This window comes from Euprymna scolopes, chromosome 14 (genome assembly GCF_053919585.1).
Source record: "Euprymna scolopes isolate OS-2025 chromosome 14, ASM5391958v1, whole genome shotgun sequence".
NCBI lineage: Eukaryota > Metazoa > Mollusca > Cephalopoda > Sepiida > Sepiolidae > Euprymna > Euprymna scolopes.
Genome location: NC_136495.1, coordinates 35,589,948 through 35,615,729, shown reverse-complemented (window position 1 = coordinate 35,615,729; position 25,782 = coordinate 35,589,948). Strand labels below are relative to the sequence as shown.

The 25,782-nt window shown below is 33.7% G+C and overlaps 1 protein-coding gene across 1 annotated transcript; it reads right to left on the bottom strand.

Moving 5' to 3' along the window:
- Positions 1 to 23,520, bottom strand: LOC145292943 (uncharacterized). Its single transcript, XM_080139118.1, has 3 exons — positions 22,807 to 23,520; positions 5,035 to 5,313; positions 1 to 3,699 (listed from the first exon to the last, which is right to left on the bottom strand). The coding sequence occupies exons 1-3, from the start codon at positions 23,330 to 23,332 to the stop codon at positions 2,939 to 2,941; spliced, it is 1,566 nt and encodes a 521-aa protein (XP_079995244.1). The 5' UTR covers positions 23,333 to 23,520; the 3' UTR covers positions 1 to 2,938.
- Between the last annotated feature and the right edge of the window lie 2,262 nt (positions 23,521 to 25,782).

Genomic DNA, 25,782 nt, shown 5'->3' with positions numbered 1-25,782 from the left:
TAAGTCGGTTTCTATTTAACCTATAGTTGGGACCCTAACAGGTACTACCACTCCAGGACATGGGAGCAATGGCAATTAAAGGGTGGCTCCACATTCTCCAAAGCCCCCAAGCTGGGGCCTCACTATCGGATATAGTTTAAGGTCATATCCAGGACCGGTAAACAATTTGACAATCATTCAGCTATAAGTTATTAGCTAGCAATAACATCTGTCTTTTAAATACGTGACAGATTTGTAAGTTACGAGGACAGATTTTATTTGGAAAAAATACCTTTTGCTTAAAATCAATGTGGTTTGTAGTTCTTTTAAAAACAGTGGCTCCTTCAAAATATACTGGTTTTTCAAATATACTCAACTGTCAAACTTTAATTGTAGTAATAAATAACTTTCTAGCCGTCAGTTTAAAAAACTAAATAATATTGTAATTGTGAATACGCTAAAAATCTTAGTAAAAAACAAGAACAATAAAGAGAATAACAAAAAATAATTTAGAATTTAGAGTAGAGCGGGATCAGTTTTGCAAATAAATTTAATTCCTAATGATCCCCCATTTCCAAGCCATTCTTGCCTTTTAGAGCAGTTAGCACTTTAAAATCTGTTGATAATTTTGGAAGTTGAATAGCATATATAAAAAAAATTACCCTACCACTACATCTAGGTTCGAGTGACAAGCCCACCTCCTAAAAATGCCTTTCTTTAAAAGTGTCTTGCCATTAATTCTAAATCTACTACTTGCTGTAAATTACTGCAAGTAGTAGATAAAATCCCAGAGCAAATAGTGAAGCTATTTGTTGTTCATGTTAATTGTTTCTATTATTTCAGGCACAAGGAGAAAAGAATAACACCTCTATAACTTCTACTGTTACTACTGCTGGAAGACATCACTTTCTATTGAACAACTACTTCTTATGTGGTAATGAGAGACAAACAGCTGTTTTTGTCAATGAAAATATTACGGATTATGTTATGCCACTGAACCAGTTCAATATCTCATGATTTGCGCTGGCATGCTGATGACAACAGAGTGGTGCAGATAAATAACAACACATTAATAAACAAGTTTCACGTTTTTGTTCAATTTTTTCCTTCTCCTAAAACTTGTTGCTTCTCCTTGGGTTGTAAGTCTAGTTTACCCCAGGCATGTCAAACTCAAGATTTCTTGAGAGCCATGTCGGTCAAATTGTGTTGTCATGAAGGTCATACAAAACGACCAATTGAAATTGTTTGATCAAATTATTGCAGGAGTTGGAAAAGAAAGTTATAGTTCATCTAGATGTAAATTGATGTAGCAAAGATAAACCAGAGAAAATAATGGAGTTATTTGTTGTTCTTTATAATTGCTTTCATTATTTTATATCTAAGTAACGATATGTGAAAAGTAGAAGCTGGAGTAGGAAAGGAATTTGTCAGTATATGTGTAGTGTGTAGTGCTATAGAACTTGGATGTGTAAAAATAGTGGTAAAAATGAAAATTTCTATCAGATGGTAAATTAGAGGTGAAGCTGATTTGTAAAGGAAGTTGTATCATAGGTGAAAGTATGTGATAGAGAAGCAAGATCATTCCTCTCTCTTGAGTGTCAGATGTCCAGGCAAACAGACATCTGCTTTTGAGGTGCTTCTACTCCCCCAACCAGATGATGGCTTAGAAGATGGACTTCCTCTAGATGTGCTCGATGTATAAAGATAATCTAATAGAAAATGGAGTTATTTGTTCTTTTTAATTATTTCCGTTATTCCAGCCACAAAAAAAAAAAAATGAGAAAAGAACAGTATTTCTACATCTGCTACTGTCACCACTACTGGGAGTCATCACTATCCATGAAGTTGTCTATGTACAGCGTGTCAATGACAGACTGTTGTTTTTGGTCAACTAAAAGATTATGGGCCGTCTCGCAGAGATCAAAGAAATCTCCACGCAATTTTACAAGTTGCTTATTATCATGGCAATGTTTACAATAATTATTGGAGCATTAGTGCCAAAAATGAGATGATTTAAAAAATAATACAGCATTTTTTTTCATGGGGAAGTGATTGCAAAAAAGAACTATAATAACTGCAAGAGCAGTTTACTCTGAGATCAATAAGTTTTAAAAATTTAAGGGGAGGGGGTATAATTTTTTGCATAATGCATATAAAGTAGGTTGACCGTAGTTAAGAGTGAATCAAAATCTGTCTTTTCATTGGCTACATGAAGATATAGGGGAAAGTATCACTACTTTCCCATTACTCCACTTACCCTTGATTCTCATGTTATGATACTGAATGTTTAACAAGAAATACTTTTGAAGTCTTTAGCATAACTTAACCAAGGATTAAACCTCGGTCTCTTAGTTCATTAATGGACACTAAGTATCTTGCAATATAGAATGGCCCATTTGGCAGTGTTTGCTAATGAGCTAGGAGACTGGGGTTCAATTCTCAGTCGAGTCATACCATTGTTTTTTGTTTTTTCTAGCAGCCGCATAACTCTCATGTCTTATACTTTATCCTTTAGTCCTCACATTCCCTGGGTAATGTTTCTGACAAAGATGGAAGAATTACTGTTTTCTGGATTGTAATCTATCCATCTAACACCATTGGTTAGTTTTTGACCTTGAAGTGATATTTTTATTTTACATCAAGTAGCTTCCTATTTTGTCTGGAACGATTTCCATAAAAACAGATTTTAAAAATTGTATATGGAGCCTGAGGTTCAATTCTCAGTTGAGTAATATCAAAAACTAAAAAACATTGCACATGGAACCTCCTTGCTAAACACTAAGTATTATAATGTGAGGATCAAGGGTAAGTGGCATAATCCAGGAAAAAAAGTTGCATCCTCCCCTACATCCTGGTATTGTAGCCAATGAAAAGAGAACCTTCAGCTTGGGTCATGATCAACCTACAACTATATTTATTTGAAGCCATTTGAATCATGTTAATGCTAAAAACGTGAAAGCTAAAGGTAGCCATCATGCGGATACCTATAAGAAGCTTCGTTTGAAAAGATAGGGGTCGCACACTCGGGTATGTGGTCGGGTACAAACCCGGGGACGTTTTCACAGATGGGCGTACTCTGCAGATTGTCGCTTAGTCGCTTTCCTGCCGTCTCGGTTCTAATACTGAGCATAACAACAAACTCTAAGACAAAAAACATCAACCAAACGACAGGATAGAGCCATACAACAGGACTGGCAAGGAGGGTCGCATCAATGAATGGGGTAATGAGGCCTGGGATGTTTGACACCATGTAAACCCAGCCGAGGGCAGTGTTGCGGATTGCTGTTGGGTAAATCTCGGGCGTGAAAGTGTTTAGGATAGAATAGATCGGAGCCATAAAGGCAAAACAGGTCATGATGGTCAGTGTCTGGGCCCAAATCAGATGTGACGTGCTCAGAACTGCAAAGACAGCCAGCAGGACGATGGTCATGCAGATGAATAGGATGACCGACGTGATTCGGCCGAGCATGTTTTTGCGGATGAAAAACAAAGCTAAAAACAAACCTGGAAGTTCGCTGACAAAGATGATGAAAATGATGAAGTAGCCGCCAAGATTGAGCTTGTCGGACATGTATTGGGGAAGATATGTAGTTACTCCCCAGTAGCCAGTGGCTTGGAAGAGCCATACCAGGGAAATGGTAAGAGTACGATAACGAAGTTCTCTGGAGAAAAGATCCTTCAACTGACCACGTCTGTGACTTGGAACACCAGCAAGTTTGCCTTTAGGAAAAAAAAAATAAAAAGAATAAAAAACATTTAACTAATAGTATATGACTCGACATCAAATTTTAGATCATATCAGCTTGGTGCAAAAGTTTTTTGACAGTTTGTACAAGGGACATTTTAAACCATTGTAATTTATTTTATGAATTTAAGTTATTCCTTAAACATATCACCATGATTAATCATAACTTTTTCTTTCAGATTATTAAAGCATCATTCTTATTTTTCTGCAATATCATTATCCATGTTGATCCCGAAACGACATTCTTCAGTCAACAAAAAGGGAGTCATCTTCCATCATGATAATGCTCGTACCCACACAGCACTGCTGATCAAAAATCTCTTAAAAGAATTTAATTGGAAAATCTTGCCCTATCCTGCATATGCTCCTGGCCTAGCTCCTTTGGACTATCACTTATTTTGAGGATTACAAAATCATTTAGATGGTCTTCAATTAATGTCATACCAAGAGTTAAACTACTATGTAAAATTCAGTTCTAAGTGACGCTCTTCTGGAGGTTGGATGTTCAATTCTCAGTGTGCGCGATACGAATGCAATTACAAATTATTTAAGATTTCTACTCAGTCATGGTTGACATAACGAGAGCATGTTACACCTGTGGATTAAATAAAGGGCTCCGTTCAAAATTCTATTCAGATTCCCCAAGTTTGATAAAAAGATTCCAGAGTTCAACAGAAAGATTTGAGTTTGATAATATACACACTAAGAAGGTCTGAGGTTATGTCAGCCAAAATGTTATGCAAATAACACTCAAGTATTTGCATAATTTGGATTCTTCAAACTACTGTTTTCATCTTAAATAGTATTTCCACAATGTTTCAGTCAGTGTAAGCTCCAATCTTCTTCAGGAGTATCTTGTTGAACTCTAGAACCTTTCTGTCAAAATCGGGAATCTGTACAGAATTTTGAGCAGAATCCTTTACTGTTCTTGTTCTTGTTCCATCAGCCATGACGGGATAGAAGTTCGAAGTAATTTGCAATTGGATTTTTGAGTGTCACCCGCACCGAGAATTGAACCCTCAACCTCCAGTAGAATGTAACTTTTATGACTGAATTTTTCGCAGATTCACAAGTTTGATAAGATACACCCGAAGAAAGTCAGAAGTTACATTGATTGAAATGTTGGGAAAATAGCTCTCAAGATAAGAACAGTAGTCGGAAGAACAGAAATAATCAATCCTCATTTTAAAACTTCACCAAACTCTGATATTTTATCCGAAAAACGTTACTGATGACAAAAGACACAGGAAACAGTTTACTTAATATATTAGATTGTCTGAATCTAAGGCAAAGGAATTAATCCGGATTACCTGCTGGCAATGGAGTCTTGTTTAGCTGTGATATCTTCGTCACTACCATCCAAGCTTGTTCCTTTTCTCCACTGATCATGAGAAAGCGAGGCGATTCATATCTTGCAAAAAGCCGGAATATGAGTGTGATGAGAAAAGGTGTAGCACAGGCAACGACAAAATACCTCCAGCCGTGGGTTGGGATGAGAAGCCAAGCCATGGCCCCGGTGAAAGCTGTACCGAGGGTGCCACACATCGTTATTATTATCAAGTAACTTCTTTTCTGACGAGGCAAGAACTCTGAAAATTGAAAAACAAAATTTAAAAAAAAAGCATCAAAAATAATAATACAGTAAACATCTTTACAAGAAAGGGTTGTGCAAATAAGCAGCTAAGGTGCTAATCAGCTTGATCGCCAAACGCCTGCTAGTTTGTTTTTCTTAGTTAACTCAAAAACTTTTCTGTCAAATTTGGGAATCTGCACAGAATTTCGAACCAAGCTCTTTATTTAATCCCCGGGAGTAGCATGCTCTCGTTCTGTCAGCCATGACTGTGTAGAAGTCTGAAGTAATTCGCATCCATTTGACACACTCACAAGTTTGGTCCAGATAAAAGCCAAGTATGTCCAAGGATGGAGTACTGCTGCCACATCTGGGCAGGAGCTGCTAAAAACAGCCTATCCTGCCTTGACAGAGTACAAAATAGACTTTGTAGCCTAGTAGGGGGACGCCCTTTTCTCTTCCCTGCCACCTCTCTGCCACAGAAGGGACATTGTGAGCCTGTTGTTGTTTTATCGTTATTTCCATGGTAAGTGCTCATTTGAGCTCCAATCTCTGGTCTCCCCTTGCCAATCTTTCACGAAAAACACCCATCTAGCTGAAACCACTGTCAGTAATTTTCGCCACTCTTTATCTGTGCCTAAATCAAAACGTAGATTCCATGAACAGAGCTTCTTTCTTTGAACCACCCCCTTAAGTAAGACACTTTATCAGATCTCCATTACTAGCGATTACCATATTATCCCATTGATTACTGTACATGTAATAACCCTTATCCCCGAGTGGCCTCCAGGCCTTGATAAGTCGTGACTTCCTAGTAAAAAAAATAAATAAATAAAAGATGAAGTCCAGTTTTAAATTTTTATGAAATGGTTACAATCGGATTTTACCAAAATTCTCAATTTTGACAGAAAGGTTAATGATTTCCACAAGATACACCTGAAGAAGGTTGGAGGTTACATCGACCGAAACGTTATGAAAACAACACTCGAGATGAGAATAGTACTTGGAAAAATCGAAATAATACAAATAATCAATCCTCATCTCAAAAATTCAGAAACAAAATCTGAAATTTTGATATCTATTTTGCAGATCTGCAAACAGCTGTTTGCTTTTTTTGCTTAAGTTTCAATTTTAAATATTGTTTCTATTTATTTGCTTTCCCATGAAGACAGATACAAATTATACTAAAATATTGGAAATTTAAATCTAAAAAACAAATTAAATGTCATGAGAACAGCTACCCTTATTTTATTGCCATTGATCCAGAACCTGATCTATGATTGTGTCGGCATCTTACATTAAAAAAGAAAAAAAAAAGCTGACACAATTAGTGAATCAAAAATCAATTTAAAGGAAATGATGTTTTCGTTATAATAGGAAAAGAAAAACAACATTTTTCTGATACTCTTCTTGAAAAAAATTTGTTTTCGTTATTGCAAAAAAAAAAAAAAAATTCTTTTATTGAAAAAAGTAAAAAAATATTTGATTTTCATTCATAGTTGTCTTCATGTTTTCATCTTAAAAGAACAAAAACATTCTTTTAAACATTTGTTGAAAAATTTTTTTAATATACTTTTCTTGAAAAGAATAAAAATATTTCTTTTATAAAATTACTAGCCTGGGTGTTTGGCGTTGCCCGGGTGTTTGGAGGTGTGTGTTGAGAAAAAAAAAAAAAAAAAAAAAAAAAAGAAAGTGGTAGTAGGCAGGCAGGCTCCAACCCATACCATGAAGGAGGAAAAGAATGTGAAAAAAAAAAAAAAGTGACGTGTTTGCCATTGCACCCATCGCCAAACCGGAAGTGACATAGGTTTAAATTAAGGCTAGACAATCGAAAAGAGGGGATGACTTTCGAAAATATCAGCAAAAAAGAAGCGACCCCTCCCTGTAGAAAAGTGCCCAGCTGAGGGTTAAGGAATTAATGTTTTTGGCCAATTCTTTGATATTTGTCATCCGAAGGGTCGAGCTTCAAAATGATACCAATCTCGTGAAAATCTGTTGCCTCTGTCAAAAGTTTTAGGCAGACATACAAACATACATACTTACATTTAAACAGATAGGTGAGATTTATATTATAGACGAGTGCGGCTACCCGGCGTTGCTCGGGACCATATAAACAATGAGAAGATTGAAGTTGATTTTGAATATATTTGTTATTCTTTGGAGAGAGGAATACCTACCCTAGAACAGCTGTTACACATGCATGAAATAATTGTACCTTCCCTAAGACAGGTAATTTACAGAATGTATATGAAATAATTTACCTTCTGGGGACGGGTAATTTACAACACATATTTAAAATATGTTTACCTACCGTCGGACAGGTAATTTATATACATATATGAAACAATTTAACATACTCTCGACAGTTATTGTGCAACATCTATGAAATAATTTCTCTTCCCACCAAGGCTGCCATAATTTTAAGAAAACGGAAATCATTTTTAGAAGATGGATCATTAGGATTTCAAAATTAATACATAAATACATTGTGTTGGTTAATGAGTTCGCAACCCTTGTTTCACCATAAATTTCAACATTACTGTGTTTCTTTCCTTCCTCACTATCGGCACTATAATTGGAAGAAACATTATGTCATTTTTGGAAGATATCTCAGCAGGATTTTCAAATTAATGCATAAATAATAATAATAATTGAAAAAAAAAATTGACATGGTTAAGGGATTAGACAACCCTTGTTTCATTATCAAATTTCACATTACTCTGTTTTGTTTTTTCCCCACTACCGACAACAACATTTTTTGGAAAAAAAGACGTCATTTTTGGAAGATTACTCAGCCGGTTTTACAAGCAAATAAACAAATATGTTGAGAAGCTTATGATTAGGCAACCCTTGCTTCACTACAAATTCCACATTACTGTGTTATTTCCCTCCCTACTATTGACACCATCATTTTAAGTGAAATGATATATCTTGACCATAACTCAGCAGGTTTTCCAAATAATTACATAAATGCATTGATGCGAATGAAGATTAGGCAACTTTTACTTTACCACAATTTTCAATATTGATGTAGTTCTGCCCCCCCCTGCCCTACCACAACCACCAACAACACATTAGTAAGAGAAACAATGTGATTTCCGGAATATGATTCCATAGTTATTCCATATTTTTGGAATATGATATTGTGGGAGATTGCATAGTGACACCAAAATGGACATTACTCACTTCAGCCCCACCCCAAAAGTGAAGGTTTGTTAATTCATAGAGAACTCCTGAGCATGTCAAAAAGCAACATAATCATGTGTCTTTCTACCCACCACTACAACTGTGACGTCATTCCCCGAAGTTAATATTGAAAATTCAGAAAAATAATGTTAACCACCAACAGAAACTGATATATTGTCTGGCCTGATTATTTCATTACAAACACGACAATCAATTAATTCACATTTCAAATTTTTTCATAATTCTTGGATATGTTCCTAATTTCGACAATCATTTTTCATTATTTTAACCCACATTACCGCCCCCACCCCCGCCTTACGAAAATAATAACTTTGTTATATTGTGTGTTCATTACAAACACACCAATCGATTAATTCACAATTCATCATTTTTCATAATTCTTGGATATGTTACTAATTTCGACAATCATTTTTCACAATTGTAACCCACATTATCGCCTGCCCCCTTACTAAAATAATAACTTTGATATATTGTCTGGGCCGATCATTTCATTACAAACTCGCCAATCGATTAATTCACATTTCATCATTTTTATAATTCTTGGATATGTTACTAATTTCGACCACATTTTTTATAATTTTAACCCACATTATCGCCCCCCCCCTTACGAAAATAATAACTTAGATATATTGTCTGGCTGATTTTGTTACAAACACACCAATCAACTCACATTTTATCATTTTTCACAATACTTGGCTATGTTACTAATTTCGACAATCATTTTTCATATATGTAACCCACATTATAGCCCCTTCCCTTACGAAAATAATAACTTTGATATATTGTCTGGGCTGATTATTTCATTACAAACTCGCCAATCGATTAATTCACATTTCAAATTTTTTCATAATTCTTGGATATGTTACTAATTTCGACAATCACTTTTCACAATTGTAACCCACATTATCGCCCCCCCCTTACGAAAATAATAACTTTGATATATTGTTTGGGTTTATTATTTAATTACAAATGCACCAATCAATTGACTTACGTTTCATCATTTTTCATAATTCTTGCATATGTTACTAATTTCGCCAATAACTTTTGATATTTGTAACCCACGTTATCGCCTACCCCCTTACTAAAATAATAACTTTGATATATTGTCTGCGCCAATTATTTCATTACAGACTCACACTTCATCATTTTTCATAATTCTTGGATATGTTACTAATTTAGACAATCATTTTTCATTACACCACTGTTAAAAATATACATGAAATAAAGTAATGTTTAAATCATAAACGGTTTCAGCCATTTCCGGAACTTATTTCATATCCCCCACCCCACTGATAAAAATATACATGAAATAAAGTAATATCTAAATTGTAAACAATTTCAGCCATTTCCAGGACTAACTTTATATCCCCCACCCACTGTTAAAAATATACATAAAAAAAAGTAATGTTTAAATAATAAACTGTTTCAGCCATTTCCGGACAGATTTCATATCCCCCACCCCACTGATTAAAATATACTAATTTTCGAAATTAATACATAAAAACATTAACACGGTTAGGGATTAGGCAAACATTACTTTAACATGAATTCCTGAATGCAGTATCAGTCTTAGCATTTGAGTGACTTTACTCCCCCTCTCCTTAACCCAGAATTACTTGATATATTTATGTGATTTTTGGAATGTTACAAATAAGCCACTAGCATGCACTGATTCATTTACCCGGTTTTTGGAATCATCAGTTCAGCAATGTGATTTTTGGAATATGAGATTTTATGTCACTGTTATACAACATAAATATATTATATGAATCTTTTTTAACAGAAGATAATGACGTCATCATTGGAAATAAACACGTCTATCATCCCCCCCCCCCACGAAAATAAGGAGGAGATTAAGCCTGGGATCTCATTAAACACTCACTAAATCCATTAACTCACATTTCGTATAATATTAAAATCTGTAAGTATGAGGCTTTAGAGAAACAAACGATGATTAACTCATATTATGCCCCCCCCTTTCACTCCGTAATGTTTGGGATTACGACTTGGACATTTAGAGTTTCATATACAAATGCATTGTTCACATTTTAAGATATAGCAACTGCTAATTGTTAAAATATAGCAACTGCTAATTTTGATCTTCGTCGGTAAATATTTTCAATCACTCATAATTATATTTTTCCCTCTTTGATTTTTGTGAAAATTTGGTATTTTACATTTTGAAATGTGATAATCATGTTGGTACAAATCTTTGGACATGAAAATTAGTATTTCAGTCTGGATGATAATATCGCAAGCGCTTCATGTAAGTTTCAAAAGTCGCCATGATAGATAGTTGACGTCATTTCCAGTCATTAATCAGCATTTTTTCAAATATGTATAAAATAACTTTAGCAATAGTATGATGTAGTATTTAATGTTAAAATTTTGCTAAATCTTATGACCCCCACCATGCAGAAAACCGGCCAGATGACCAACTTAGACTTGACTGTTCGAGCCAATTTTTCGATATTATTTTTCCGAGGGTCTGAACTTTAAAACGATACCAAGTTTGTCAATTTTTGTTGGGCCTGTCGAAAGTTTGAGGTGGCCATACATACATACTAACAGACAGGTGAGATTTATATAATAGACTAGTGGGGGTACCCGGCGTTGCCCGAGTGTTTGGAGGTGTGTGTTGGTGGAGGGACCCTGTTAAAAAAAAAACGTTGGCCGGTTGTTTGGAGGTGTAAAAGAAAAAATATAGTTTTAGTATAAAGGTAGGCTTGAACCCCAAACGTTTGGCGTGGAGGTGGAAAGGAAATGGAAAAAAAAACCTGCGACCTAACCATCTCGACCACGGGAACAGATGAATTGATAAGTGTGTTAAGTTGACGTTTATAAACCAAAATTAGCAGGTGCGACAATGTCAATTTGCGGAAGCCAGTTTCTGTTTTCCCTGCTACGCGGCGATCAAACAATAAAAAAAACACAAAAAAAACTAACGTAAGGCAAACGAACGATGAAAACAGAAAACGAACACGTGAAAAATGGCTTAAATAAGTCTGTTTCGATTTTAAAATTTAAAAAATCGGTGGGTACCCTGGTGTTTTTGGGTGTCGCTAAGAATAAGCAAAGTAAAAAAATTAACGTTACGTGAAAAATGGCTTAAATAACACTGGTTCAATATTTAAATTTAAAAAATCGAAAAAAAAAAATATCTCACACCACGATTCGAACCCAAAACGCTTCGATTATGAACCAAGGCCTTAACCAACTGAGCTAACGCGACGTATATGAAATTTGTTCGGTTTTTCAACTATTTAAAGTAAATCAGGTCACGACGTCATCTGACGCATGCGTAGAATCGGTCATTGTCACGAGAGGACCGTTTTTGTTGAGGTTCTAGATCAGTACCTTTTGTTTTTATTTGCACCTGCATAATAAGATAACAAAAACCATTACATCACTTAAATATAAATAATGATCAAGATCAAAGTGTTGTATCTGTTCTCATGCTGCGCTTCACCTTTTCTGTCCTCGGTCAGTGAAGGGGAAATCTTTCATGCCTGAGACAATTATTATTTCTGTTCCTATCCAGAGTGCCCCTTTTCAAGGAGCTGGATTTTCCCCACATTAAAAACTGACCTTGTGTCTAACTTTGTCCTCGTGGGGAGGCAAGTAAATCGGAACATTACTGGTTTACACAGATTTCGAGAGATTTGAAACACCGTTCGGTAAAGAGATTTTTCCTCAAAATATATTACAGAACACGGTCATACACATGAGAAGTTTTGAATAAACAAATAACATTTACTATAGAAAAAGAATCAGTTTGTTATCATCCTATCACATCGATCAAACACGATGTCGTGTTTATGTAAAAACGCAATTGAAATGAAATACGAAACCAGCACACACATCAAAAAATGATATCAAATGAAAGTGATACACAATACCAACCAACACTTGTAACTTCAATACTTCACAGAAATAAACAATGACTCGTATTGCATTGTACTTAAGCAGCACTCATCCTAGTTGGGTTGAACTGGCTTCCTCTGAAGAAGGAAGTTTCACAGGAATATGAAATTCACAGGCGGTCTCTAGTTGCATGTATATCCCCATTAGGGGAGATGACTACGTTAGGTTTTTGCAGCTCTTGTAGGGAGGTGTCAATTACTTAACTTCAGTGATCCTACGAGAACCAGTGTGTCAATGTGATTATGCCGTATAATGGCTCGTAATAATTACATAAGATTTTACTTCACATAAACTTATGAAAGAAATATTTTTATACTTCAATTAATTTTTTTTTTTAAACCTGTGTAAGAATTAAATTTTGGAAATAAAATTGTTTTTGAAATGATTACACAACACTTTAATTCGTTTCGGTCTTTGTTCACAATCCGATTTTTGGATGGCTTCAGACAACATTTTTTTTATTATTTCGTTTCAGTTTCACTCAGTTTTGTTTTTACAAAAAACATGACATTAAGTAGCCATCTTGCTTGATCAACACCATCTTTAAGGATTACCCACTTTAAAAAAAAATAAAAATTTCTTTAATATATTCTACCGGTAAACACAACATAACTTAAGTTTCAGGGCCCCTAATTCTTTCAAGTCTTGTTAGTAATAGAATTATAAGCCATAAATTTGACATATTCAGAAGGTTTAAAAGATACTCTTGAAGAAGGCCACAAGTAACATTGGCTGAAACACTGTAAAAATAACAACCAAGATGAATCACCCAACATAAAAAAAATAAAGAATTGCTGCTTGTCTATGCAAACCCTATACTGTACAGAATAGTTTTAAAAAATAAATAAAAGAGTGGTTGTCTAGAATTTCTCCCTATATCTTGTATATAATAAAAGAGATGCAATTTTTCCCATCTAGCCGAAACTACTGTAGGTTGACAACAACAGATGGCACATAAAAAATTATGTTTACGCCATTAGCCATTACGTTATCTAGCTATAGACCGTAATTACATACACATTATTTCGTTATATTAAAACATTACATTTATTCCGAGGAGTGCCATGATCATCATTGTCCTAACCTACAGAGGAAGTAGCTCAAATTTCACCCTCACTTTACCAAGTCCTCTTACAATACCTTTCCACATGAGTGCATTTATACTTTTTTCTATTTTCTTGGGCGTTACCCATCATTAACTGACTACAGATTTCCTACACAATCGCATATTCTTAACCCCTACATTTTACACCAATAATGATTTCTTCCATCCATAAATCTGGCCCAGCTGATTGGCTGAGAAGTATGCATTCTACAATTCCCCTATTTGGTTATTCCACCACTAAACAAACAGTTCTCAACTATAAAGCAGGCCGCCATTTCTGTATGTATACGATATTCTTATGTTTTATTTATGATTCATGGAATTATTTTCCTTAGAAACTCTTATATTTTATTGTTTCTAAGGAAAATAGCATCGTCAATGATTTACTTTCGGAGTGTAATAGTTTCACAAACAAACTCTTATATTTTATTGTTTATTTGTGAAACTATTAAAATCCAAAAGTAAATCATTGACGATGCTATTACATTTATACAACATCAATGGACACCTGAAATCATAAACAGCTACGCAAAACTACTACTGGTTCCAGTCACTCAGGGGGAGGGACAGTTATGGAGAGAGAGAAAGAGAGAAATAAGCCGTGTTACAGTATTATTTAGGTCAATCACATGTCATAAGTGTTAATTTCCAAACTGATAAAGTGGCAATTTCTCATGACCAATTCAATAAGGTTGTTGGTCCCCCGACAAAAGCAGGGTGGACCTGTAAATTCACTCTTCTGTCTGCACTTTTCTCAATAACTACACCTTGGAATTTTTTAAATTTTGCACAAACATTAAACATGATATCAGTAAAAAAGTAACAGAACGAATTTTCCAGGAAAACTCTGGTTGTCCCCCTAGGGTTGCATTTCGGGTTTAAATGGCTAAAATTGACACTTTTGTGCTTATTAAAAAAAAAAATTGACACCTTGGATTTTTATAAAACTTTCTGAAAAGTTGTAACTAACTGATTTCTATATAATTTTGTTTGTCTATGCTTCGCAATAACTCTTGGGTGTGCCCCAGGGGCTCTTTTAGGGCTAATAAAAACACTACATTTTTGGGACTATTTTACCATACTTGTCCAAAATTTTCTGTGTATGTCTATTTAGCAGTTTTGCATGGTGCTGAATTCAAATTTAAATATGTTAAGGCCTTGGGGACTTTTGGAGCTAAATGGTGGGTGGAGGGGGGGGCAAATGATGGACTTAGTAATTTATTTTTTTTCATGGTACAGAACTCAAATTGACATATGTTAAGGCCTAAAACTGCACCGTTTGTTCATTTTCACTAGGATTTGATGTCCCCTGAGGATTTGGGGCTAAATGGAGGGAGGGAATGCTGAACTTAGTTATTTTTTTATGCCTCGTTTACTGTACACTCATGGGGGACCATGCAGGCTTCACTTGCTTAGTTTAAATTCACCCCCTTTTCCACTAAGCGTTCTGCATTCAAGCCTGGAAGTGCCGTTACTTTGTTTTTTTTGTACATTTTATTTTTACTTTGTTAATTTGCTCGACATTGTCCTAGATGCTATTTGCACTTTTTCATAGGGGGGTTGCTTACTTTTTGTGCTATTTTTTGTAAACATTATTTCTTTCAGAATCATCCAACCATAATTTATACTTATGTTTTCTAACTTCTGTATATATTGTTTGACATAAACAACAAGGTTTATTATTTAACAAAATTGTCCTGCTTTTTTTTCTTTTTTTTTTACATGGGCATCACCACTTATCAAGGCCTTGAGGCCACTCGAGGATAAGGGTTAAAGAGTGTTCAGTAGAAATTGGACACTATAGTAATCGTTAGTAATGGAAATTTGGTGAATTTGTTAACTTATATGGAACGGCTCATCAAAAACTTGTTTACGTCAGACTTCAAGACATCCATATTGTAATCAGCTTCAGTGCGAACATATTTTTGGCGAACACCTATAGCCACCCCTTTCAACATAAAAAATTATATTGTTTAATATTTGAAATACTACGCATTTGTGGAAATTTTTTATGCGATATTCGTTTCCACCAGACCCGAAAAACAACAATAGTCGTCATTTCAAAGGAAAGTGTTCAGGTGGAAACCAAATAAATAATTATCTTAAATTATAAAACATTTTTTTTTTAATGTGCTTAAATAACAACATTATTTTGCAAGCCATTCATAACATAGGGAGGGTGTCTTGTAACTATTATGTGCTTCTACCTAACAATTTAATAAAAAAAAAAAAAAAGGTGCTTATGCACTTCAAATTAAATATAACCAAAGGTTTCTATTGTTTAAAATTATAAAAGGTCTTATTAATATTGTTTCACAATTTTTAAAAATTGTTCTGTTTAAATAATACAATGTCCTGTATATATTGTTTAAAATAAATAAATAAGAAATTCTTTTTATCCACCTAAAGTCCAGTATTGCCTATTTCAATTCATTGGGATATACTGCAGAGAAGTACAAAAAAAAAAAAAAATTAGCAAGATAAAGTCAATCCCCACTTCCAATTTTGTAGGGGGGGGGGTGACTTAGCGAGATAAAGAACCGTTTGAATAAATTCACAATGATTAAAATTTATAATCAGAACAAACAAAATATTTATAGTTGCATCGTAACTATTCTGTACTTTCACCTAACAATTCAGTAAACACAAATAAATTGTAAAACTTGAATTTTCTGTTGTTAAAACCGCACAAATTTATTTACTTATAAAACTCCTTGGGATATATTGCAGAGAAGTTAAAATAAAAAAAAAAACAATAAATAATATCTTTTTGTTTATTAAATTGTTAGGTGACAATACAGATTAGTTACTGCCAGTTTGATAACATAAGTGCACACAACTGAAAAGAACATTATTTTTTTACATTATTACAAATAGAAATCATTGTGAATTTATTCAAACGGCCCTTTATCTCGCTAAGTAAATCCCCCCTCTAAAAATATATATATAATAACAAAAAATAAACAAAAAAGATATGGTAAAATGTGAATGTGTGTATATATATATATATATATACATACATACATACATTCATGTTTTACGATATCTTTTTTGTTTATTAAACTGTTAGGTGAAAGTACAGAATAGTTACAAAACACCCACCAGCCCAGTAACATAAGTGCATAAGTATCTAGACAGTGATTTTTAATATCATATTCAGTTAAATCCATAACAAGCAGCACTTGAATGAATGGTTTATTTCATTGTCACTACATCATAATCACGTGATTAAATTTTTAGCAGAGGAAAAATTGAGAAGCAAAATGGTAAGGAGAACTATGATTTGAATTAATAAATAATATCATTTGATTGACAGTCAAAACTTATGAGATGCAAATATGAACGAATACTGGACGTTTCCGAAATCGACAACCCCTTTAATTTATACAATTTGCCCTTTATTCACATTAACCTCATCGATTACAAACTTACCTGTCAGATCATAACGTTTTCTATGACTTTTATCCTAGGGGATCAGTTTTCACTTATAACGTTCTACTAAATTGAACATGTACTTTGTGACCATCATCGAGCCACCCCAATTTTTTTTTTATAGTTTTTGTGAGTGGGTATGCTGACAACATATATCAAGGTTGAACTTGGAGCAAATACTTGGACAGTCCTACCCCTCATAAAATGGGGTGTCTTCTGAAACCCGTTCTTTATGATGATTTTTTAGGATGTTAGGGATTGGCCAACAACAACAACAACCATAGTTTAATTCTTTACAAGAGGGGAGCATGCTTCCACCGGGCAACGCCGGTTAACGAGTCCTGCTAGTTAGAAAATAAAAATACGAAAATACATATCACAGAATGAAAAGATCATATTCCAAAACTAAAGTAAGTAAAGATCATATTCCAAAACTTGTTAGTTGATCAGGTATTTTATTTTTATAAATAAAATCATTTTCAAATGATTTAAAATGAGTAATGGAAAATCATAGGCATTACAAGACTGATCTCACGTTCAAATTATTGAGTTATCTCCCTTTGTTTCTCCAAGATGGCAGTGGGACAGTCCCTCCTCATTTACACATAAAATTTTTTCTTATTTTAAAAATAAAACTACTTGATCAATTTATATGATTTTTTGCAATATGACATTTTCATTCCATCCCAGGTACATACTTTATACAATTTTTTTTGTTTTTGTTTTTAATATACGGGGGAATTCTGGACTAGAGTTTTTGTAAAATATTAAAATAAAATATATGTTCTTCTCTGATAAATACAAATCACTTATTTGTTTCAACAAGATATCACAAATATAGTTTTCCCATGACAGTCCAAACTTTGAAGAAACATAAAGTCAGTGAAAAAGGTGGATTTTCCTACATTTTCCTTCAATAATTACAAGAAACCTTCTCTACCACCAATAGCAATGGCCAAAAACACATTCCCTGAAAGTACTTCCTTCAAACTCCTTGGCCTAACGTTCACAGGGAAAATGAAGTGGAATATATATATAGAAAGCATTGCCAAGGCTGCTACGAAGAAGATGGGCTCTCTCTACCGTGCTAGAAAGCTACTCACACCTGAAAATACCCTGTACCTCTATAAGGCTACCATTCGCCCATGTATAGAGTACTTTTGTCACATCTAGGCTGGTGCATATGCTACTTGCCTCCAACTCCTGGACAGGGTTCAAAAGAGGTTCGCCAACCTGATAGATCCTGAACTGTCAACTAGGCTTCAGCCCCTGTCCCATCGATGAAATGTTGCATCCCTCTGCCTGTTCTACAATTACTTTAACGGTGAATGCTCTGACGAATTACAAGCACTTGTACCCCCTCAACGTAAATACCCCCAACAAACCCGACAAGCAGCAAAATCCCACCCCTCCACAGTAGAGATCCCTAAATGTAAGAAAGCCTTTTACTCCAATAGTTTCTTCCCCAGAACTGCTAGACTTTGGAACTCCTTTCTGCGATTCTGCTTTCCCAACTGTACTGACATGCAGAAGTTCAAGTGTAATGTTAACAGACATCTTGCTACTCATCTCCTTTCATAATATACCTGAAACTTATGTGTCCGATAGTAGTCCCCTACTTCAATGATGTGAAAATTGAATTAAAAAAAAAAAAATTTTACTTTTTCATTTTCCATAATTTTCGTTGTAAACTAATATTTTTCACTACTTATGAAATTAAAATGGAGGTGAAGAGGCCTGATGTTTCGCTCGTCTTCTGCAGAATACAGACTACATTAAAATAACATTATTATTTAGAAACTAATGATGGGACGATTCTTATATTTTCCCCGATTCTGTAGTCAATTACCGATTCTAATTCTTATAAATTTCTAAATATTTAACTATAGAGTTGTTATTTTTTCATGATTACTGTAAAACACATATATCAATACACTTATGGGGGATGATCTATAGATTTTAATTTTATTGATAGCTTAAAATCAATGAATATTTGTTATTTTATCATTACTAATAGCAGTGGATTATTTTGCTTTAAATAAAATCAAATAAAAAAGACAATAAAAAGAATAATTTTGGGTATCGGAAAATAAGAATAATTTTTCCGATTCCGATTTTTCTGCTTCCCGATTTCAGTTAATCATTCCAAAACTATTAGAAACCTATTTTTCAATGTGGGAAGGAGGATTTAAAAAAAAAAATTATTTTCTACTTTTCTAACAATTTAATAAACAAAAGATACTGTAAACATTGAATTTAACTTAAAAATCATATCTAAAAAGATAGCATGGCCCATATTCTGCATAAATACCTATTTTTCAATAACAAGTATTCTGAAAGTTTTCATGTCATTTTATTTTTAACTGTCATGTTTCACAACTGGGTTTACATACACAAGGGCTCTTGCCCAGAATCCCCTCCCCCTTGACAAATTGAACATATCATATTCCAAAAATCACACAAATTGATCAAGTAGGTTTATTTTTATAAAGAAAATCATTTTTAAGTGATTAATGGCAATTCATAGGCATTACAATATATCTCGCAAGTTTGAATTATTGAGTTCTCTCCTTTTGTTTTTTGTTTTTTTTGTTTTTAGCTTGTTTTCAAAATGGCAGATAAAACAGCAGCCTTTCTGTTACTCATAAAATTTGATTTTCTCATTTACAAATAAAACTACTTGATCACTTTATGTGATTTTAGGAATATGATATTTATTTTGTCGTGGGATGTACATCATACAGAGTTTTTTTGTTCTTATCCAGAATCCAACTTAATTAAAAAACAGAAGTACAGAAAAATCTTTATGATGTATGTACCCATCACGGAATGAAAATTTTATATTCTAAAAATCATGTAAAATGATAAAGTATTTTTTTAACTAAGAAAATCAAATTTCATAAAGAAAAAAGGGTAGTTACTTCCCCCTTAACAACCTCTCCAGAAACAGAGATCCAAATCAGCCTTGTAATAGCCATGATTAATACTAAATCGCTAAAAATCGTAAACAAATTATTTACTTAGTTATTAATAAAAAAATTTACTTGATCAATTTATGATTTTTTTGAATATGACATCATTGTTCCGTGACGGGCACGTAAATCAAAGATTTTTCTGTATTTTTGTTTTGTAATTAAGCTGAATTTTGGATTAGCACCAATTTTTCTTGATTTTTGTTTTTTAGAGATTAGTGAGGTTTTGAACCAACACATTTCAGATAAAATTAAATAAATAAACTATTGCATACTTACATGTCAGATCGAAATTAGTATAAATTCTAAAAATTAGGGAAAATGATCCAGAAATAAAATTTATCAAATTATCGAGTTTTTAATGTGGAAGAGTTGTGCGACCATTTCAGTATGACAAACTGACTTATCTCTCTTGATTTAAAAGCCGGTCATTATAAAACAAAATATGCCATTTTTTGAAATTTATACTAATTTCGACATGACATGCAAGTACATAATAATGTTTTCACCTGAAATGTGTTGGTTTACAAATCTACAGAAATACCGTGGGAATCCTAGACAAGGACCTAAATAAGCATTAAAAAGAAAATGTGTGCCATTTTGGGTTTGTATTACTGTACACATAGATTCGAAAAAGTTGTCAAAAAACAAATATATAACAAATAAATGTTATCAAAGGCAAGATAAGTTACTTTTCTACCAAACTGGATACATTTTTTTGTTTTTATTCAATGTAACATGTTTATTCAGCTCGAAAAACATGCAGTGTTTACCGATGTATTGGAAAATTCAAAATGGCGCCCGACACTCTCTTTAACATGGTAAGTTTGGCAAAAGGTGTTATAAATAATAAACTAGATAAAATACTATTTAAAAAACACCGAATATATGTCAACTTATGTCACGGTAATATATATTGAGCGAATTTCTAACAGTATTTTGTCTTGTTTATTATTTATAATACCTTTTCCTGAACTTACCGTGTTAAAGAGAGTGTCGGGCGCCATTTTGAATTTTCCAATACATCGGTAAACACTGTATGCTTTTCGAGCTGAATAAACATGTTACATTGAATAAAAACACGAAAAATATACCCAGTTAGGTAGAAAAGTAACTTATCTTGCCTTTGATAACATTTATTTGTTATATATTTGTTTTTTGAAAACTTTTTCGAATCTATGTGTACAGTAATACAAACCCGTGCATTTTTTTTTTTTACTATAGACAACAAACTGAAAAAGTGGTAAAGAAACAACTATATAACAAATAAATGTTACTCTTCTACCTACCTGAATAAGTCATATTATGGTTTGACTTATTTTAAAGCATTTAATTACTTTGAAACACAAGTAGTGCCAAATGTTAAGTTAGAACACGGACAAATTGGCTGACATAAGACAGTCATTGATGGAGTTTCGATTATCGTTAAAAAATCAAATATTAAATAAAAGGCACTTCTGCATGTCAGTAACATGAGGCGAATTTGTGTATTTTAGTTTCAAGAACCGCAGCAGACAGATGTCGTTTGTCAGCCAAAGAATAGGGATCGATAACTCTTCCTTTTCTTTAAAAGTGCGTGCAACCTAAAATTAGATTTTGATACATTTTTATACAATATTTTTGTACAAACAAACAAAACAAATTATTCTTAAACCTCTATGAATGTTTCACGTTTTTAAAATCATATTTTGCTACATACCGTAAAAAAATATTTCTAAAAACAATAAATGTTTCATGTTTTTATCATTTATTATTTTATTTTCACTTATTGGAAAGAAATTATACATTAAAATTATATTTTGATACATTTTTTATACAATAAATGTTTCGATTTTCATATATTTTTGTGTTATTTATATCGCTGTTATATATGTTTGTAACATTTGTTTATATTTGAGGTTCACATAACGACCGCTGGCCAAGTTGGCGCTAGACGTCGTTTCTCTTTCGAAGAACAGCGGTCGATAACTCGTCTCTGCTGCTTAGTGCTGCTAATATGTCATTGTTCTGCAGAAGTGCCAAACAAAATATTGGAAGAAACCCACCTAATAAATGTCACGGTAATATTTATCTGTCAGTATTTTGGGTATTTTTTTTAGATTAACTCCACCTCCACAATTTTCTTTTAAATGACGACTTAGATAGGTTTTCGACTATGCTGAATACGGAAATCGCATTTAAATTTTGCAGAAATAAGTAGTTATCGAGATATAAAAAGTTGTTTTATACATTGCATTCTTTGGCGACCATCTTTTTTACGTGCGTATATTTGTTTATGGCGCGCACACGCGCATAAAAAAGATGGCCACCAAAGAATACAATGCATAAAACAACTTTTTATATCTCGATAACTACTTATTTCTGCAAAATTTCAATGCGATTTCCGTATTCAGCATAGTCGAAAACCTAAGTCGTCATTTAAAAGAAAATTGTGGAGGTGGACCTAATCTAAAAATTTACCGTCACTCAGCAGCACTACTTGAGTTTCGAAGCAAATAAACGCTTTAAAATAAGTTAAAACATCAAAATCTTACCCAGATAGCTAGAAAAGTAACTTACCTTCCCTTTAGTAACATTTGTCATATATTTGTTTTTTGGGTACTAGTGCATGCAGCGAGTGATCCGGACGTAAATAATAACGTTATTATTTAAAAAGCCATTCTTAACATGGGGAGGGGAGTGTGTTTTGAACCTATTCTATACTTCAACCTAACAATTGAATAATAATAAAAAAAACATCATAAACTTTAATTAAACTTGGAAATAGATTTAAAAAATAGCGCGGATCACTCTCTGCACTAGCACCGTTTTTTGACAACTTTTTCGGTTGTGTTGTTTGTAGTGATAAATAAAGCTCTCTTCCTTTTCTTACCAATTGGTAAGACGAAAGCCAGCGCCGCCAATCCGCCTTTTCCGAAGGAAACAAATGACCGGAAGACAACGAGGATGGGAAAATTTGTAGCGAACGTGGAGCCGATGGCGAAGATGCAACAGATGGAGACGGTAAGGACGAACGTGAACTGCCGGCCATGCTTGTCGCTGAGAATGCCGAAGAGATACTCGCCGAACATGGAAGCCAACCCGTTGCAGAAGGGCAACCAGGGGAACACCATGTCACTCAGGTTCCATTCTTTCTTGATCGGCTCGTTGAGGAAGACGAACACCATGAGCTCGCTGCAGACGGCGAAGTAGGCCGTCCCACCGAGCATCAAGATGAGGATGTGAAATCTCCCGAATTTGATGTCCGTGAGGACATCGTCCAGACTCCGCTCAGTCTCCTCACAAAACTGGAAGCTCAGGGTATCGTACTGGGGTGGCGGGTCATCCTCCTCCTCGTCCGTGTTGACTAAACTGACATTGTCTTGTTGAGTTTGTGTTTCGTCGCTATCAAGCGACATAATGAAGAGAAGGAGAAAAAGACACAAGAACAATGTGGAGAGAAAAAAGAAAGAAAGAATTTATGCGAGTAGTTTGATATAAACAAGCCACTCGAATCCAGTTACATTATAAACATTATCACCTTTCGCAAAAAAACATACCGTTTGTTTTGCACTTTCTGGATTGAAGAGTTCTACTTGACGGTGTCATAGCAAAAGAATTCCTCCGAAAAAAATCCAAAGAAATCTGTCACTGTGTAACTACCATGTTTTATCGTTGCGTTTTATTTAACAGAATTAAATGAGAAAACTCCCATGCCCCTCTCTTTCCTCTCTTTGTGTATTGTATGGTCTCAAAGTAACTATGAATTTTTTAACTTATGCTGACAACGTCATTATATATATATATATATATATATATATATATATATATATATATATATATATATATACATATATATATATATATATATATATATATATACATATATATATATACATATATATATATATATATATATATATATATACATATATATATATACATATATATATATATACATATATATATATATACATATATATATATATACATATATATATATACATACATATATATATACATATATATACATATATATATACATATATACATATATATATATATATATATATATATATATATATATATACATATATATATATATACATACATATATATATACATATATATACATATATATATACATATATATACATATATATACATATATATATATATATATATATATATATAAAGTTTTTAAAGCCAAAAGCAATGCGGAAAGAACCGGACAAACAATGCTTCAAGCAAACTACCATTTAATATACAGGGTGTCCACAAAGTCTGGCTACATTATGTAGCCAGACTTTGTGGAAGCATCCTCTAGATTGGCTCGTGCATAGCTGCAAACGGCGAACATATCGAGCAATTGTAATCCTCGTAAAGAACTTTGCATTTGAATAAATGTTACTACTATAACTTTTTTAATTTTTTAACTTTTATAATTAACATTGGTGCGTGACTTTGTGGCCACCCTATATATATATATATATATATATATATATATAAAATACAATTATGTTATCTGCTTAAATATAAAGGGCAAGTGTGTGTGTGTTTGTAAGTCTCACAAAAACTTTTGCCACACGTGACGGATCATCATGAGATCAGTATCGTTTGCACGCTTAATCCTTTGGATGACAAATATCGAAAAATTGGGCAAAAACATTCATTCTTCACCCTCAACTGGGCAGTTTTGTACATAGAGGGGTTGTTTTTTCGCCAACATTTTATCTAATCATCGTCACCATTGGCTTAATTAAATTAAGTTAATTTCAACGCTCTCCACTTCCAGTTGCGTGATGGAGACATTGGCTAAGATGTTACATTTTTTTTTCTCCTTCACGTTACAGGTCCGAGCTTACCTGCCTACTACCACTTGTTTTTCTTTTTTAACACCTCACTTTACCCAAACTGCCTACTGTTGTTTTGATTACCCCCCCACTACCACTTTTTTATTCTCCACCCCACCCCGGGGTTCCTTACTACACCTTCACACACCCAGGCAACGTCAAGTACTCTGCTAGTCTTCTATTATATAAATCTCACTTATCTGTTAGCGTGTATGTATGTATGTATGTTTGTATGTCTCGCTAAAACTTTCGACACGCGCGACAAAATTGGTATCATTTGAAAGCTCAGTCTCTCGGCTGACAAATATAAAAACATTGGCCAAAAAATTAATTCTTTCACCGCCAACTGGACCGTTTTTTACAAGGAGGGGTCACTTTTTTCGTCAACATTTTTGCAAAGTTATCATATGCCTTGCAATGACTAAGCTTAATTTAAACGGCGGCTACATTGTATGTCACGGTGGACGTGGTGACTAAACCGTTTGCTTTTTTCCACTTTCTTTTTCTCTTAGCATTACAGGTTTGAGCCTGCCTGCTCACTACTATTTTTATTTATTGCGCTTGCACAAGTACTTGCTGCTATTTACATTTTTTTAGGGGGTTAGTTAATTTTTTTTTTAGTTTGAAACATTTTTTAGGGTTCCATTAATCAATACTCTTACCATAAAACCTCTCCACATCCAGGCAATGCGAGGTACCTCACTAGTCAAAGAATGGTACTTGTACAGTTTAGTCAAGACATAAAAAAATGCAAATATCGAAAAAAGGTTATATTGCACATACCTGTTATGGAACGAAGTTCTCCGAAAAAAAATTTCACTTAATTTCATCAATAGGTTTTTTTTTTTACCGCGAAAAAACAATTTGTTATGATACCGAGCAAAAGGTTCGATTTTTAGGAAGAAAAGCTAGAATTAAAGATGGGAAGGGCGTGTAGGCACTTTACATGGAGTTATCTCCCCGTGGCATGTTGTTCAGCTTCAGCAAATTTCACAATGGCTGACTTCAACGCGCTC

Bases quoted from the DNA above. Each gene is read 5' to 3' on its own strand.
- LOC145292943 (XM_080139118.1), bottom strand. From the start codon at position 23,332: ATGTCGCTTGATAGCGACGAAACACAAACTCAACAAGACAATGTCAGT. The intron at 5,314-22,806 runs GTAAGAAAAGGA...TTCAATTTTCAG, and splicing joins GGCTTTCGTCTTACCAATTG to AGTTCTTGCCTCGTCAGAAA. The intron at 3,700-5,034 runs GTAATCCGGATT...TTTTTCCTAAAG, and splicing joins CAAGACTCCATTGCCAGCAG to GCAAACTTGCTGGTGTTCCA.